The following is a 15,644-nucleotide window of genomic DNA, read 5'->3' on the forward strand; positions in this document are numbered from 1 at the left end:
CAGCCAAAGCAATTTTGTTTAGCACACATTTGTGCATTAATAAGACAATGGAGGTGCTGCATGTTTCAACTGCAATGCCTCATGCAATGGTAATCCTTGCCCTGTAGATCATTCAGAGACCCTGTTTTCACCTTCATGCAGCTGAAATGCAGAGGAAAGTACCCAGGTGGGGGCGATAGAGTGTGTCCTCTTGATAGCATGTGGCGGGCTCCCATTCTGAATGAGCACAATCCTGGAGCCTTCCCACATTTCCCAGTTTCATGTGATGTGATATGTTGCGAGTGAGCCATGTGGCCGTCTTGTCTTTTTCTTTTGACAAGCTATGAAATTGCTTGGTGTCTACATAGCCTCCAGGCCGATGAACTTGATTTCCTAAGCTAAAGAGTTTTATCTTTTGGTTCTTTACTTATTTCATGGTTCCTCACTTTCTGCATTTTTATGTGCAAAACAGCTGAAAGACTTCAATCCTGTTGTGGCTGCTGGGGATCCAAAGTGACAGAGGGAAAATAAAACAAAACCTCTAACATTGGGCTTTAATGCCCATAACAGGTTCTGCTTTCTCTGAATTCTTGACAGCCCTGGTTATGTTTTTTAAAAATACACATATTGCAAAACATCACAAGGGTGCTTTTTATTTTACCTGTTTTGAAAAATGAGAGAACTTTCTCTAAAATGTGGTAATATTTTTTTTAAACTATCATTTACAGTTAGGAAAGGTCACCTTTGACAATTTACCTTCCATCAAATGGGAAAATACAGAATTTACTGTTGCAGAACCCTATCACAACCACCCTGGCCAAAATATCAAAGTTTTGAGAGCTGTCAGCATTTTGGAAGATTGAAGTGTAAAAGGCTTATTTTGTGTCCGGGGGGGGGGGGCGTCTGGCCCTACTGACACTTTCAAACCCTCCCCCTTCACTTCCTTAATGCCTAAAAGTTGCTTAGCTTTTATCAGCATTGAGGGTTTTTTTTTATTTTAAAACTATGCACTAGTCCTGGGTTTTTCTATTTGGAATGACCTTTGGGCCAGACAAGATGTGACAAGAACACCCATGTTGGTTAATCATGTGCTTGCCCCATTGAGTCATAAAAGCATGAGGGTGGGGTCTAATTTTCCCAATAGAAAAGCACCAAAAAGGGAAGCTGTCCTCCAAGTTACCTCCCTGTGTGCTGTTGCTTCAGGCATTCTCTTCTCAAGTCCCAGCTAGAACAAACTAACCAACTTTCCCTCAGTTCAATTATGTAGACTGGTGTTTCCCAAACTTGGGTCTCCAGTTGTTTTTGGACTACAGTTCCCATCATCCCTGACCACTGGTCCTGCTAGCTTAGGGATGGTGTGAGTTGTAGTCCAAAAACAGCTGGAGACCCAAGATTGAGAAACACTGATTTAGACCAAGTTGACAAAAGCTATTGATGGCTAAGAGCAGCATGCAAATATATCTTAGTAGTGTCCTCCATTTCCATCTATGTATAGAAAAACTGAAGTTAAGAAGGTAACTGGTTGGAGGCTATAATATCTACCTTTTTCAAAGTTGGCCTAGCACCTGTCAGTGAGAAGCTGCCTTGAGGTGGAGTTGGACCAAGTACTCTGCAATCTCACTTCAGGAAAGCCAGGGTGGAATAGTGATAAAATAAAAGAAAATAACTAAGGAGATCCGGGGCCAAAATTCCATGCAGCCACAACTCCCTGGCCTGTCTTTAGGCCAGTCATTCTTTCAGCTGAACTTTCCTTACAGGCTGGTGGTACAAATAAATTGGCGTGGGAGGGTGCTATCCTTAGTTCCTTAGAGGGAATATGTAAACATTATAAATAAAAAAACCCTGTGATTCTAGGCCAAAAAACTTGTTTCACAGTTCCATTGGCAGGTTGTGCCTTCTTCCTTTTAATGATTCTCAGTGCTTGTCTTTCATGCAATGCTTAATGTCATTGATGTATAGATTCCACTCGGAATTGCTTGCTTAAATAATGCCCAATCGTTACTCTTCAGATACTATTAAATTTGCCTGAAGTCTGATTTTTTAAAACACACACGCACAGAGAAAGAACTTAATTATCTGTGGTATTGCGAAATGGTAACCAAAGCGCTTGAATCTTTCGCAATGTAGAAGATTTAGCCTTGCCTCTCAGTAAACACAAAGAGGATAGGAATGCCCAGTTTATTTAAATGCACAGCGCAGTCCTAATCTATGTACACAGGGATGGAAGAGTCTCGCTGAACTCACCTATGTACAGGATTTCAGCCTTATTCTTGTGGCACCTTGAAGACTCCCAAAATTATTGAAGGATGCAGGTAACCAGCATCTGATTGTGCTGAGAAATCACTTAGTTTTTAAATTGCCACATGCAGCACCCCCCCCCCCATTTCTACGTATTTCTAAGTAATTAATATTTAAGTATTTCTAAATAAAAGACTGGTCATCTTAATTTAGGGTTTTCTGTAGGGTAACAGAAACACAAGCCAGCTCTTCACATTCTATAGCCATTTGTTTCATAGGACATAAAATGTGTAACAACTGCCCCTTGATCCATATCCAGGGCAACACTGAAACTTCACATAGAAAGCCAGTGACTGCAGCTCCCAATACATAACTTCAAAAGTCCTAGATGTGGGTTTTCATGGACCTCATTTTAGTTCTTAGGCTACATCAAACAGGTCAGCTATTGTAATTTGCCAGGCTGATACCAAGTGGGCACTGGTACAGAAAAAAGCAACAATAATAATAATTTTATTACTTATACCCTGCCCATCTGGCTGGGTTTCCCCAGCCACTCTGGGCGGCTCCCAACAGAACAATAAAAACACGATAAAAGATCAAACATTAAAAACTTCCCTAAACAGGGCTGCCTTCAGATGTCTTATAAAAGTCAGATAGTTGCTTATTTCCTTGACATCTGAGGGGAGGGCGTTCCACAGGGTGGGTGCCACTACCGAGAAGGCCCTTTGTTAGTATGTTTTTCCCCCCTCCCATAGCAAATAGCAGGGTGGGTGGGGTGGGAATGGTTTTCACTGAAAAGATAGAACCTCCTCACTTGCCAAGCCCTCCTTCAGCTGCTATTTACATAGACCTAAACCCTCCTTTAACAGCCTGGTGTCCTCCAGAGGTTTTGGACTAGCACCATCCAGGGTGACCAGTGTTCAGGGATGATGGGAGTTGTAGTCTAGCAACATCAGGAGGGGCACCAGGTTTAGGAAGACTGGTTTTAATTCATAGACCTTCAAGCTTTTTCATGCATCCTGTCCTCCCTTCTTGTTTGGCCTTGAACCAATGAAACAAGGAATCTGACTCTGGGTTGAGCAACGCAAGAAGAGGTGCTGTCCCAAAGAACAAAAGTCAGTCATGTGTCCATTACTCAAGAAGTTAAGCTTCTGGTGAGTCAGGAAGATTCCTCACCCCCCTTCAACTCTCACAAAACAAAAGCTTGATTGTCTTGTGTGGAAATCTTATCTTCTGCATGTTCAGGGAGATAAATCATGTTAAATTTGTATTTCCCCATACTGTAACAACCCATTGTAACAGAAGTCTACCTCTTTCTTCTTATTCTCAGGTGATGACTCTTCAAATTCATTTACATAAGAGTCATGTGACACTGTTAGAGTATATAATACGCCCGACTAAACTGATTTGCCTGTGGAGACTTCTCAGCACCTTCAAGTTTGACTTGTCACCATGATGGCTGGAGGCTTAACAGATGCCAGTCCTTCTACTCCAGATGTTCAGCAGCTGGCTGACAAGGTAAGTAAAAGAGCCCATTAAACATTGACAAATTTATATTTTGTATATAAATTAAATCATGTGGAAAACGCACCTTATTTAGTAGCTGTCATTCAGTTGTGAAATAAGAATACCTGTTTATCTGGCTACAGATTGCATGTGTTATTTCAGAATCAATAACCTCCCTTGACTCAAAGTTTGGTGGCGCCAGTGACAATGCCCTATTCTAACTAATGGTGATGGGGAGGGGCATTGAGCCCCCCCCCAACTCTTTGCTCTCCTGTCCTGCTACAGACCCCCTGTCTTGTGTCATCCACACAGGGACCAGATTTGGAAAATGAATATCAATGCTGATAGTCTCACGATTTCAGATTCCCTTTATTTTGTAAATAAAGTAAAATAAAAATCCATAGGAGCTGTCACAAAGAGTCTTGTGGCAGCTCGGAGGTTATTATGGAATATGTTTTTGTGACACCTTACAGGCTTACAAACTGCTTGTAGTGCAAGTAAGGTGGTGTGTGTTTTTTTCGACTCTAGCCTACAAAAACTTAGATGCCACGAGACTTTGTAGCTTTATTTTGAAAGAACGCTATTTGTTCTAGGGGAGCAGTTTAATATTTTCAGAGATCACAAAGCTAGCCATACTCAGATTCTTCTTCACAAAGGGCGGCAAATATGTTCCAGCAGCCTGAAGGGTTTTCAACGCAAAACCCGTTTCCCAACTCCTGTACGCTGCCAATGTCTGGCATAATGGGGACCTGCCAAAGCTAGATGGCTTTCAGGCAAAATTTCTGCGATCTCTGCTGCAGGTACCCAACTGTGTCCCCAACTCCATACTTCTGTTAGAAGCTGGTGAATGCCCAATTTCAACTAAAGCGTGGTGGGCTGCCCTAAAACATTGGCTCAGGATTTCAGTGTTTGATCTAGGAAAGGGTTTGTACCAACACCTGACCAATTAGGAGTTTGTCAGCAAATGGCAGAAAACCATGGCTAAAAAAGCCACCTCTATTGGTCTGTCACCTTCCCCCCAACTGTACTACCTGGGTTATGAAGGCGCCCTAAAGACGTTAAAGCAAAGATTATGGGATAATGCACACAGTGACTTGCGATCTTGATCAAACGCAGTCTGTAGTCCGCTGGCAGTAAGAGCACAATATGGGCATGTCTTTAGGTTAACATCTTACATTAAAAACCTGACAGTACCAAATTATCGAAGGCTTTTCACCAAAGCCAGACTAAACGCTTTTCCTTCTGCAGTGTTGGATGGCAGGTTGAGAGGAGTTCCCTACCAGGACAGACTTTGCTCGTGTGCTCAAGACATCGATTCCATAAAACATATTCTGTTGCACTGTGCAGAATATGAGCAAGCCAGGGCTGAACTGATATTACCCTTGCTGGTACCTTTCCCGGGAAAATCAGAGGCTCACTATGTCAGGTTCCTATTGGAAGACCGGACAAACACTAGAACATTAGCAGTGGCAAAGTTTTTATCGGTGGTTGCAGGAACCAGTGATCCCTATATTCTGAACAAGATGCTTGTTTAACCTGGAGGTAGGCTGTATGAATTGTGTATTGCTTTGTAACGATTTGTTGGGTCTCTGGACCGTAATAAAGGTTGATGATGATATTTTCAGAGACTAAATTGTTAGGTATGGCCAAATGTATTGAGTCAGCCCACGCATTTTGACCACAATGTCATATAGCCTTTTGTGCCATTTTTACTGCGTTTCTTCTTCATAAAAACTTCCATCTCAAGAAGCGTTTGGTTGCATACAAAAATGCGTCTCTTTTCTAGGCAAGCAGGTTTGGCTTCTCTGGGAAGGGCAGCCATGTGCGTGCGTCCACCCTTGGCCTGAGATCAGGACTTGTCTGGAAACAGCGGCTGTTTCTGCGTTTGTCCCAAATGGATTTGGGAGTCTGCAAAATTTCTCAAACATGAAATGAATAATGGAGCAATGCAAACGCCCACCGTTTCCTGTGGCTTTGGCTCAGTTCTTTGCTGCCCAAGAATGACAACTCTTCTTATTTTTAATTTCAGATGAAATCTCAGATAGAACAGAAGGAAAACAAGGTTTATACTGTTTTCACTGCTGTCGAGTACAAAACACAGGTGGTTGCTGGAACAAACTATTTCATTAAGGTCAGTGCTCCAACTGAGAAATGATCGGGAGTTTTATTAATGAACTTTCTATTCTAAAAAGTCTACATTTTTAAAACTAGTTGTGGCGTTTGCCTCCTAGGATGGGTCATAAGGAAAGGGTTAAAATAGGTGTGATGTGATTGGCCAGTGAGAATGCAAGGGGGGAATAAAAGTTAGAGTGGGAGGTTTTGAAAGTCAATTGAGGTTGAGGTTTGGGAGTTGAAGAAGGAAGTGGGAGGTTTAGGTGTGGGTTGGTAGAGTTGCATTGTGAGAGAGTGAGAGGAATTGTTAGGTGGAGTCAGATAGATAGTTGGAATAATCTGTTTGGAGTTGTTAGGAACTAAGAATAAAAAACTGACAAGAGAAAAATTAACTGAAACCATAAGCTTGTTCCTGCATTTAAAAATAAACTTGATTATTTGGTTGTGTTAACAACTGACTGGACTCCGTGTGTCCCCGGGAGATACGGGGTGGTGGCAGCGGAAAAAGCAATCGCAGTGGCGGCACAGGGTCAATAGACCGTCAAACGTCTGGGGGCCCTGTGTGTGATCGCCACACTAGTTTTTATTGAAGCTTAATCAAGCCATATATATATATATATATATATATATATATATATATATATATTTGCTTTGAAGTATTAATTATTGAATACCTTTGCCGTTTAAAACTACTTCAACAGGAAGCTCTTGCATCACTTTAAAAATAGGCTGGCTTGCCTTTAGAGATGGACATGTATCGTCCCTTCACTCGTTCTTCAAAATGAGAGAAATGCTGCCTGGTGCTGCCTGTTGGGTAAGATGCAGGTGGCGCTGTGGTCTAAACCTCTGAGGCTCTTGGGCTTGCCGATCGGAAGGTTGGCGGTTTGAATCCCCGTGACGGGGTGAGCTCTCATTGCTCAGTCCCAGCTCCTGCCAATCTAGCAGTTCAAAAGCACACCAGTGCAAGTAGATAAATAGGTACCGCTGTGGCGGGAAGGTAAATGGCATTTCCGTGCGCTCTGGCTTCCGTCACTGTGTTCCATTGTGCCAGAAGCAGTTTAGTCATGCTGGCCACATGACCCACAAAGCTGTCTGTCCCTCGGCCTGAAAGTGAGATGAGCGCCACAAGCCCATAGCTGCCTTTGATTGGACATCATCATCATCATCCATTTTATTTATACCCTGCCCATCTGGCTGGGTTTCCCCAGCCACTCTTAAGCTTAACCGTCCAGGGGTCCTTTTATTTTTAACCTAGTCCTTCCACCTTTTCATTTGGTTACTACAGTAAAACCCTAAGAAAGTTGTCCCTCTCACTGTACAAAGCTGGCCAGTAGATTGTCCAGTCGATGGGTCTCTAAGCAATGTGCACTTCCTGTTTAACACAATTCTTTTTATGCAAGCTACTTTTGCCTTAGGTTCCAATCAACCCTCCCTCCCTCGACTAAAAGCTGCTCACAGGAGTAGCTAATTTGTGATTCTGCCGGCCTCTTACTTTCATAATCTCCCCAAACTTTGAACTGGCTGCTAGGAATTGGGAGTCCAACAGTAGCTGGAGGGGCACATTTTACGATTGTTAATGTGAACTCGGGTAGTAATTAACATCGAACATTTTAACCCTGGCTCATTCTCTCTTCCCTACAGGTTGATGTTGGCCAGGGTGAACATTTGCACTTGCGTGTCTTCCAGCCCCTTCCTCACAAGAACGAAGCCCCTTCTTTGACCGCTTACCAGACTGGGAAGACAGCAAGTGATCCACTGAACTACTTCTAATGAGCCCATTCTGCTGCCATCTTGTGTGTGCTTTTTAACAAATACAGGATGCAGACTGACATGTCAAAATCAGCTACAAATAAAACATCTCGTTTGGGAAGTTTTAGGTTGTGATTCTGCATTGTATTCTGTGTAATGGCAACGTTTATTCCTCGTACTCCTTTTCCACTAGTAAGACACAGGGCTAGAAAGTGAATAGTATACTTTGTGCACTTACAGGCTTCCCGGAAAACAAGGCAAACGATAGCCAGTAGGCACAATTTCATAATTTATCTCTCCGGAATTTAAGGGTATGATTGCATAGGCAACTTACCTCACACTCACGGGACCCACATAACATTTGTCTTAGATAGAAAATCCAAATAAATAAATAAAAAGATTGTCCACTCTTTCCTGCTTCACCCAAACAAGGTAGTCAGTTGGTTGTTTTTGTTTTTCAAGGAAATACATGCAGGGAAGAAGCTTCTCTTTCAAGTACTGTGTGGAAGACAGAGCTAGTATTCTCAGATATGAAGGAACAACCATTGTGATCCTTGTCAGCAGCCATAGGCACACTCTGAAACCTGCACAGCCTCATTCGAATCTCCGCTACCACCTCCTACAGTCCACGTGGGTGTAGGCAAGGGGAGGTGGCAGGCAGCTGCCCCCTAGATCCTCAAAAATTATTGAAAAGCATTAAAAATACTCAACACTAACTGAGGTTCTGTTCCCATCGCAGAAGCCAGTTACCCCTAGTCCGAAGCCTGCCCTCGTAATGTCTTTACCCATGATCTCCCAAAAAAGCTCAGTAACCTTGGGGGGTGACCTCCCCTAAAAGTTCGACAACTTTTTTGCCTTCTCCTCAACAAAAATCCTGGCTATGCCCACGACAATCCATCTTAACTACTGTGGCCAGATCCAGACACCATCAGCCAGTCTTCACCCACTTCCCAGTTACCATCCAACCTAATGAAGAGCTGAGTTGAACTAGGCCTTCAACACTTACGAAGTTTCCCCTAATAACATGGGAATATTTTTTATTAAGCAAGCGACTTGATTTATTGAGAAGGCTCCAAAGAAGTGGTATACAAAAATGAATGCACATCAGATGAATTATTGGGCATATAATGACTACGTAGCCCTATTCAGATGTTGCTCACATGTTAGGCATAAGCGCATAGAGGATTGGGACCTGGTTTTAGCCCAATCAGTGTCTTCCCCCTCCTCTTTTTTCTTTTTAGTAACCACATGGTCATGGTTGTGTGAGCAGAAATCCCAGTAATATGTGCGCTCCTACTCATGAGTAGGCGGTCTCCACAACTGGGACACCTGATTAGTCAAGTGTCATGAATTAGGCTTTCTGCTCATACAAAATGTTGCTAAACACATGTGTGTGGGGGGGAGGTGATAGCGTGAGGTAAAAAGCACAGTCCCAGTCCTTGATCTATGCGCTTAAGGTTTACACACAAGTAGCACATAAATACTTGTGCGCAACAAAAATTAATACAATCAAAGCATGGCTACATTACTACAATTTTAAAGCACGATGCTATTTTTTTAAAAGAAAGAAAGAAAGAAAGAAAGAAAGAAAGAAAGAAAGAAAGATCATTTGCATTTGGCAAAATAAACACCGGTTTTCAACTGAGTAAAAAAACTGCAGAGAGAGAAAGGCTTCTGCAGAACTGCTTAGAAGTAAGCCAGTTCATCGTGTTTTGCTTTCTTGCTTTGGTAACTGGTGAGCTCCAGCGGTTTGTTTTCATGAGGGAGTCTTTCGTACACTCTCACGTGAAGGAACTCATCATTGCCAACGTGGACCTGGAAAGGAAGAAAAAGGGGCCTGTAAATTGTGTGAAGTGAAGGCATAATAATAATAATAATAATAATAATAATAATAATAATAATTTATTATTTATACCCCGCCCATCTGGCTGGGCTTCCCTAGCCACTCTGGGCGGCTTCTGAAAAAATATTAAAATACTGTAATACATCAAACATTAAAAGCTTCCCTAAACAGGGCTGCCTTCAGATGTCTTCTAAAAGTCTGGTAGTTGTTGTTCTCTTTGACATCTGGTGGGAGGGCGTTCCGCAGGGCAGGTGCCACCACTGAGAAGGCCCTCTGCCTGGTTCCCTGTAACTTGGCTTCTCGCAGGGAGGGAACCGCCAGAAGGCCCTCAGCACTGGACCTCAGCATCCGGGCAAAACGATGGAGATGGAGACGCTCCTTCAGGTATACTGGACCGAGGCCGTTTAGGGGAAAGGTCATCCAGTATAGCTTAGGCATCAGCGCTCGTCTCGCTTCATTATAGTTGTACTGTAGTTGGGAAGGGGAGGAGGAATCAAGCTTCTTTCCTATGGAAGGATTGCTTTTCACATCTCCGTGACGCCAAACAAATGCCAGGAGCTCCTGTTTAGCCTACTCTGTCCTAAAGGATTCATCTGCCTAACGTTCCTCAGGGAAATCATCAAATCCCTCAGTTCTCTGAGGCTTCAGCAGCACCAACACAAATGATTGCTTGACGGGTGCAAACGGCAGTATCAGCACAGATGCATTACTGCTGTTATTGTTAGAATGAAAACCAAGATTTAGTAAATGGGGCCTAATTCTCAGTGAAGCAATAAATTTCTGTAGCAGATGTAACAGTTCAGACGGTGGGGGGAGAATCAAATGACTGAACTCTCTTTCACACTATTAAAAGGTAAAGGGACCCCTGACCGTTAGGTCCAGTCGTGGCCGACTCTAGGGTTGCAGCACTCATCTCGCTTTACTGGCCGAGGGAGCTGGCGTACAGCTTCCGGGTCATGTGGCCAGCATGACTAAGCCGCTTCTGGCGAACCAGAGCAGCGCACGGAAATGCCGTTTACCTTCCCGCTGGAGTGGTACCTATTTATCTACTTGCACTTTGACGTGCTTTCGAACTACTAGGTTGGCAGGAGCAGGGACTAAGCAACGGGAGCTCACCCCGTCATGGGGATTCAAACGGCCGACCTTCTGATCGGCAAGTCCTAGGCTCTGTGGTTTAACCCACAGCGCCGCCCGCGTCACGCTATTACCACCATCCAAAATAATTTATCTCCACATTTAAAAGCAGTATGCTGGGGAGAAGGCAAGAGTAGAATTCCAGCTCCTTAATAGAACCCAGCCTCTTGGATAATGTTGTTGTCCCGGGTGAATCTCCACGCCCCCATCTCTCCCACTTCCTCATTCATCACTTCTACGGGTGCTGCTACAGGTCCTCTGTCTTTGAGCTCTTTGCTCTCCTACTTTTAAGGCTTGCCGGGTTCTGGGAGATGGAGGGTCTGGAATGTTTTGACTTGATAGCCACAAGAGCGAATGTGTGCTTTACAACAACAAAAACAGCAGACATATACGGTACCTTGATGAAGTAGTTTATTCCAGAAACTATCTGCGTCTTAAACTCAACTGCGTCAAAGACTTCAAAGCTTCTGCCTTCTTTCTCTTCCACTTGTCCTTTCACCTTTGGGAACAGAAAAAGGTGTGTGGGGTGGGGAGGAGGAATTAGAATGTGTTTGCTGCTTAAAATATTGTGAGGCCTGCAAAAATCTCTGCCATTTGTGCCTGGAGAGGTTTTAAAGACTAGATGTAGAGATGAAAGAAGAACCGAGAGCTGGGAAAGTTCTGCTCTCCATGGGGATACTGGTCAAGACAGTATCCCCACCCCATGGAAACTTCTCTCTCATTCCCCCCGCTTTAGATGACCTATAATACAATGTGGAAAATAGAATCCTAGCTGCTTTGAAATAGAGCAAACCCACTCAGCATTAGGAAACTCCCAAGCACAGACTTCCTCCATCTTGGCCCTCCAGACGTTTTTGGCCTACAACTCCCATGATCCCTAGCTAGCAGGACCAGTGGTCAGGGATGCTGGGAACTGTAGTCTCAAAACATCTGGAGGGCCGAGGTTGAGGAAGCCTGCCCTAGCAGTTTTCGAATGTCCCACTGTTCCAAGGCGCATTTTGCGACAGGGAATTTCATCAGTGCGAGCAGTTTCTGAATTCTGGGTGCAGCACAGTGCCTGAGATTGAAGATTAAAATTACGGAGTGGAAGGAAAGGAGGACCATTTTCTGACTCCCCACTTCCAGCTACTCTGTCAAGACTGGGAAGAGACCCTATTAAGAATATTAGGAGGGTGGGTAGCGGATGACCATCAGGCAGATCATGATATACTGGTAGATTGCAGGGTGTACCTGGTAGATCGTAGTAGATTCTTTGGCTTCCTAAAAAAGCTCAACAACTACCCATCCAACGACAATGGCTAGATCACTGCCAATTTTTTTTATACTGTGAGTAGATTGCAGACTATTGAGAGTTGGACGTCCCAGCACTAGACCATGTGAAAAAGGAACATAATGTTTTAGCTGCAGTTCATTCATTTTTAGCTTTGTATTCTTGTTATTAAAAAAATGTGCCTAGACATTCTGTTGCTGCGCCCATAACTTAGGTTAAGCTCCTAGCTTTCATATCTCACTTTCTAACACTGCTCCCTAGCACAGCCAACCCCAGTGGGGTGTCCTGTCAACATCTATCAGCTGATCAGCACCAACAGGGAGTCCCGCTTGCAAAGGAACAATCGGGAGCTCCACGTCCATACCTGAAGAACACATGATTGTTTGTGGGGAGCAATTTGAGGGCCAAATTGGGACCCATTTCAGACCTCATTAGTCCCTGCCCAGCACTCTCCTAAAGGGAGCTCATGCACAGGCAGTCGTCTCTTGACAGAGGCAGAGCTTTCATCTGACACAACCTGACTTCACACAGAGTACTTTTTGAAAAAGGCAGTTCATATACTCCATATCGTAAGATGACGTGCACACAGATGGGAATCAAGAGCAGAGCAGGCAAAACTGAGAGCCTAAGAACCTCAGCAAAGGGGATTAGAAAACAAGTTGTCACAGACAGAAATGAGCGATCAGACACGCAGGTATTCTGCTGCTACGAATGAAGTGGCACAAAGAGCTTTGCTTGCTCATTTTCTTCCATGTCAGATGAAGGTGCAGAAGCAAGACAAATAAGAAGTTGCCAACTGCATCTGCAAGCCTTGTGCAGAGATTATATGAGTGAGAAAGAACACACAAGAGCAGGAGTTAGGGTTAGAGGAAGCAGACACATTCCTGAGTCATGTTCCACATTATATTAAAATCTTAAATCATGCGATTAGGCATCAGAAACAGAATATCTGCATTACTAAAGAAATATAAACCGTGCAGACAGCACACAATGCATCCTCTGCTGCTCATTCATCACTGCGAGAAGCCAAGTTACAGGGAACCAGGCAGAGGGCCTTCTCAGTAGTGGCGCCCGCCCTGTGGAACGCCCTCCCAGCAGATGTCAAAGAAATAAACAACTATCTGACTTTTAGAAGACATCTGAAGGCAGCCCTGTTTAGGGAAGCTTTTAGGGTTTGATGTATTACAGTATTTTAATATTTTTTTGGAAGCCGCCCAGAGTGGCTGGGGAAGCCCAGCCAGATGGGCGGGGTATAAATAATAAAATTATTATTATTATTATTATTATTATTATTATTATTATTAAGGCTAGGCAACTGCTCTAGACCAGCAGAAGACCTAGCAGAAAAGCTGAGCCCTGTGGATACTTGTGGATGGATCATAGTTATGAGTTGCCTCCGGATGAAATGTCCCAGACAGTTCCAAGTAACCGAGAATGGAAAATATGCAACTACAAGGAGGGATAGAGGAAGTGAAAGAGGAACGTGGTGACCACAAAGTTCCAAGTATCTGAGCAATTACAGGGGGGGTGGATCACAGGATCTAAAAGAACAGTTTAAACTGCACAAATCCTTATTTTCTTTCATTGATGAGGGTGATGTTGGTTCAAAACAGAGCTGAATGAGCAGCCCCCCAGTAAGGAACCAGAAATGCTCCTGTGCCCCTGAAATAAGCCTTGAGCCACCCCATTGCTATATATCTCCATAACTTAGGGCAAGTCCACTTTGAGATTGGGAAACTTCAACCACAAGGAAGCACTGAGTCAAATGCTGTGCAAGGCTGACTCATGGAAAACGCCCTCCTTGCTATTTTTAAGGTGGGATGATCAAACGGCAAGTTTCCAATCTGGCAAGTTTCCAATCTAAGAAACAAATTTCTTATGTGGATGCTTGTTTCTAAGGGAAAGGAAGACCCAAAGCATTTCTGCACCTTTTGGAGGGAATTCATTTCTTATTTATCAAATCTGCATATACAAAACAATGCCCTGCCTCCCCACATCATGAAATTTGGCTTTGATTATGCGTTTTGCTGTTTTTATTTTTCTACATTATTTGCTCTCTGCTTATTTGGAAAACACAACCTCTGTGCTACTCCTGTATTTTGTAACTTTGATCATGTTTTGTTTGTATTTTTAATGTTAAAAAAACACACCCCCTTTTTTTAAAGTTATGCATATTGTGGGGAATGCTCTCTTGGAAGTGTTGATCTATCATTTGGGGGAGCCCAAACTTATTTTGGGATGCAGGTTCACATATAGTCCTACTCTTAACTGAGGCTGCTCACTTAATTCCACTTCACTATGTCCTGGGAAGGACAAATAAGGAACTAGACTAAGTAACCAATCTCAACACCGTCTTTTGCTTTGGATAAGGAAGACTCCATAAGTCAAAGCAGTAGTCCCCGAAAATATGGGGGGGGGGGCTGGTTTAGGTACTTTTAAACCAATGCACCGCTCCGAAGTGCTTCCTTCCATTTCTTTTCTAAAATCTATCCAGCCCCTTAATGAAACCCCAGTTGCCCAAGCGCACAAAAACTTCCTTCACCATGCACAACTTTTCGTTTTGGGGAAATTGCCCAAAATGCGCCTAGTATTAGAGTAAACCTTGGAGCGACATGCTCGGCACCTGAGCATCAGTGAAAGAGGTATGGAAACAACAAATATGTTGTTCTGCGCGCGTCAGCACTTCCAGGTTGACCTCTCTGGCACCTGGACTAACATGGCGACGACTACAGAACTTCTGTGGGCGAAGGGGGCGGCTAGTCCTCATGAGCCCCCGGGCCAAGGGAGGAAGCGGAGAAGGGAGTGCCTCGCCTTTCATGCCAGATGTTGGGAAGCCGAGGAACAAGCGGCACTGGAGGAGGAGGAGGAGGAGGAGGAGGAAGGGAGCGACTCTCTCCAGGCTGCGCTTTCATCTTCCCCACCTCCCCATCCATCCATCCACCCAGCCAGCCCCCCGTCCCCCTCCAGAGGTTTCTCCAGCTGCGTCAAAGTGCCAGGAGGCTCCCTTCCTTACTTCCAGGGCGATTTGCTGCGTCTCGGCCGTGGCCGCCTTGGCCTCGCTGGTCCCTCCGCACATCATCCTCGGGCAGCGCCTTGCGCGTAAAAACGAAACTCCGGTGCGCAAAGAGGACCTTCGCCACTGGTCGCCCCTCTGTCAGCTGGTCAAATGATGCAGCTGGGCAGGCGGAGGGAGAGAGGGAGGGAAGGAGGAGACTGACGCAGCGCAGGAAGGAAGGAAGGAAGAGAGGGTTTCTCTCGTTCAGCGCTGCAGAAGCCATTTTTTTTCAACCCAAAAGATCGAGAGAGAGACGCAGAGAAATCCGAGAAGAAAGCCCGGATTTCGCTCCAAAATGTGACCGGGCATTGCATTGCATTGCATTGCGTTGCAATCCCTCCACGCACTCCCGGATTTATGCTCTGCCCAACCCAGACCTCGATTGGTGTCGATTATTTATTGCATTTATTGTTAAACGGCCCTGCTAGTTCAAAAACAAAGGCAGCCGGTTGCAAAGGAGCGCGCGCGCGGCTTGCAAAGCCTTGCAAGTGTGTGGCCGGCGGTTAATGTTGCGAACTGGGAGAAGGGCGAGGTCGACAGGGACCAAGTAATGGGATCCGGTGTCGTTATCCTATTGTGGATCTGGAATCGGGCTAAACAAGTACAGAACAAGTCGAGACAGCTACTTGCCCGCTGTTGTTAACATTGCAAAGCGACAATTTGTTGTTGACAAAGGACAGCTGGACATATAAAGGGCCCCATTACCTTCAGTAGTTTAGGGCCTCATCCGGCCCTTATGCTGTGTATACACAACATTC

General features: G+C 44.4%; 3 protein-coding genes and 1 long non-coding RNA gene across 4 annotated transcripts in view; 1 reads left to right on the forward strand and 3 right to left on the reverse strand.

Annotated features, from left to right (window-relative positions):
* The window catches only part of LOC308466480, a 62,738-nt gene that overhangs the window by 30,754 nt on the left and 16,340 nt on the right, over window positions 1-15,644 (reverse strand). The window lies entirely within an intron of this gene.
* The window catches only part of FAM162A (family with sequence similarity 162 member A), a 178,003-nt gene that overhangs the window by 27,534 nt on the left and 134,825 nt on the right, over window positions 1-15,644 (reverse strand). The gene's annotated exons all lie outside the window — the stretch shown is intronic.
* On the forward strand, window positions 3,569-9,147 carry LOC308466469 (cystatin-A-like). Its single transcript, XM_080987278.1, has 3 exons — window positions 3,569-3,735; window positions 5,753-5,854; window positions 7,477-9,147. Exons 1-3 carry the CDS (start codon window positions 3,670-3,672, stop codon window positions 7,603-7,605), a joined length of 297 nt encoding a protein of 98 aa, XP_080843404.1. The 5' UTR covers window positions 3,569-3,669; the 3' UTR covers window positions 7,606-9,147.
* Window positions 9,169-15,001, reverse strand: LOC308466468 (cystatin-B-like). The gene is made up of 3 exons (XM_080987277.1): window positions 14,845-15,001; window positions 10,959-11,060; window positions 9,169-9,399 (listed from the first exon to the last, which is right to left on the reverse strand). Exons 1-3 carry the CDS (start codon window positions 14,908-14,910, stop codon window positions 9,271-9,273), a joined length of 297 nt encoding a protein of 98 aa, XP_080843403.1. The 5' UTR covers window positions 14,911-15,001; the 3' UTR covers window positions 9,169-9,270.

Source organism: Podarcis pityusensis, assembly GCF_964106645.2.
Source record: "Podarcis pityusensis genome assembly, chromosome: 17".
NCBI classification, from domain to species: Eukaryota; Metazoa; Chordata; class Lepidosauria; order Squamata; family Lacertidae; genus Podarcis; species Podarcis pityusensis.

Coding starts and splice junctions, on each gene's coding strand:
- LOC308466469 (XM_080987278.1), top strand. CDS start 3,670: ATGATGGCTGGAGGCTTAACAGATGCCAGTCCTTCTACTCCAGATGTT. Junction 3,736..5,752: donor TTCAGCAGCTGGCTGACAAG/GTAAGTAAAAGA, acceptor TTTTAATTTCAG/ATGAAATCTCAGATAGAACA. Junction 5,855..7,476: donor GAACAAACTATTTCATTAAG/GTCAGTGCTCCA, acceptor TCTTCCCTACAG/GTTGATGTTGGCCAGGGTGA.
- LOC308466468 (XM_080987277.1), bottom strand. CDS start 14,910: ATGATGTGCGGAGGGACCAGCGAGGCCAAGGCGGCCACGGCCGAGACG. Junction 11,061..14,844: donor CGCAGCAAATCGCCCTGGAA/GTAAGGAAGGGA, acceptor CTGTTCCCAAAG/GTGAAAGGACAAGTGGAAGA. Junction 9,400..10,958: donor GAATAAACTACTTCATCAAG/GTACCGTATATG, acceptor CTTCCTTTCCAG/GTCCACGTTGGCAATGATGA.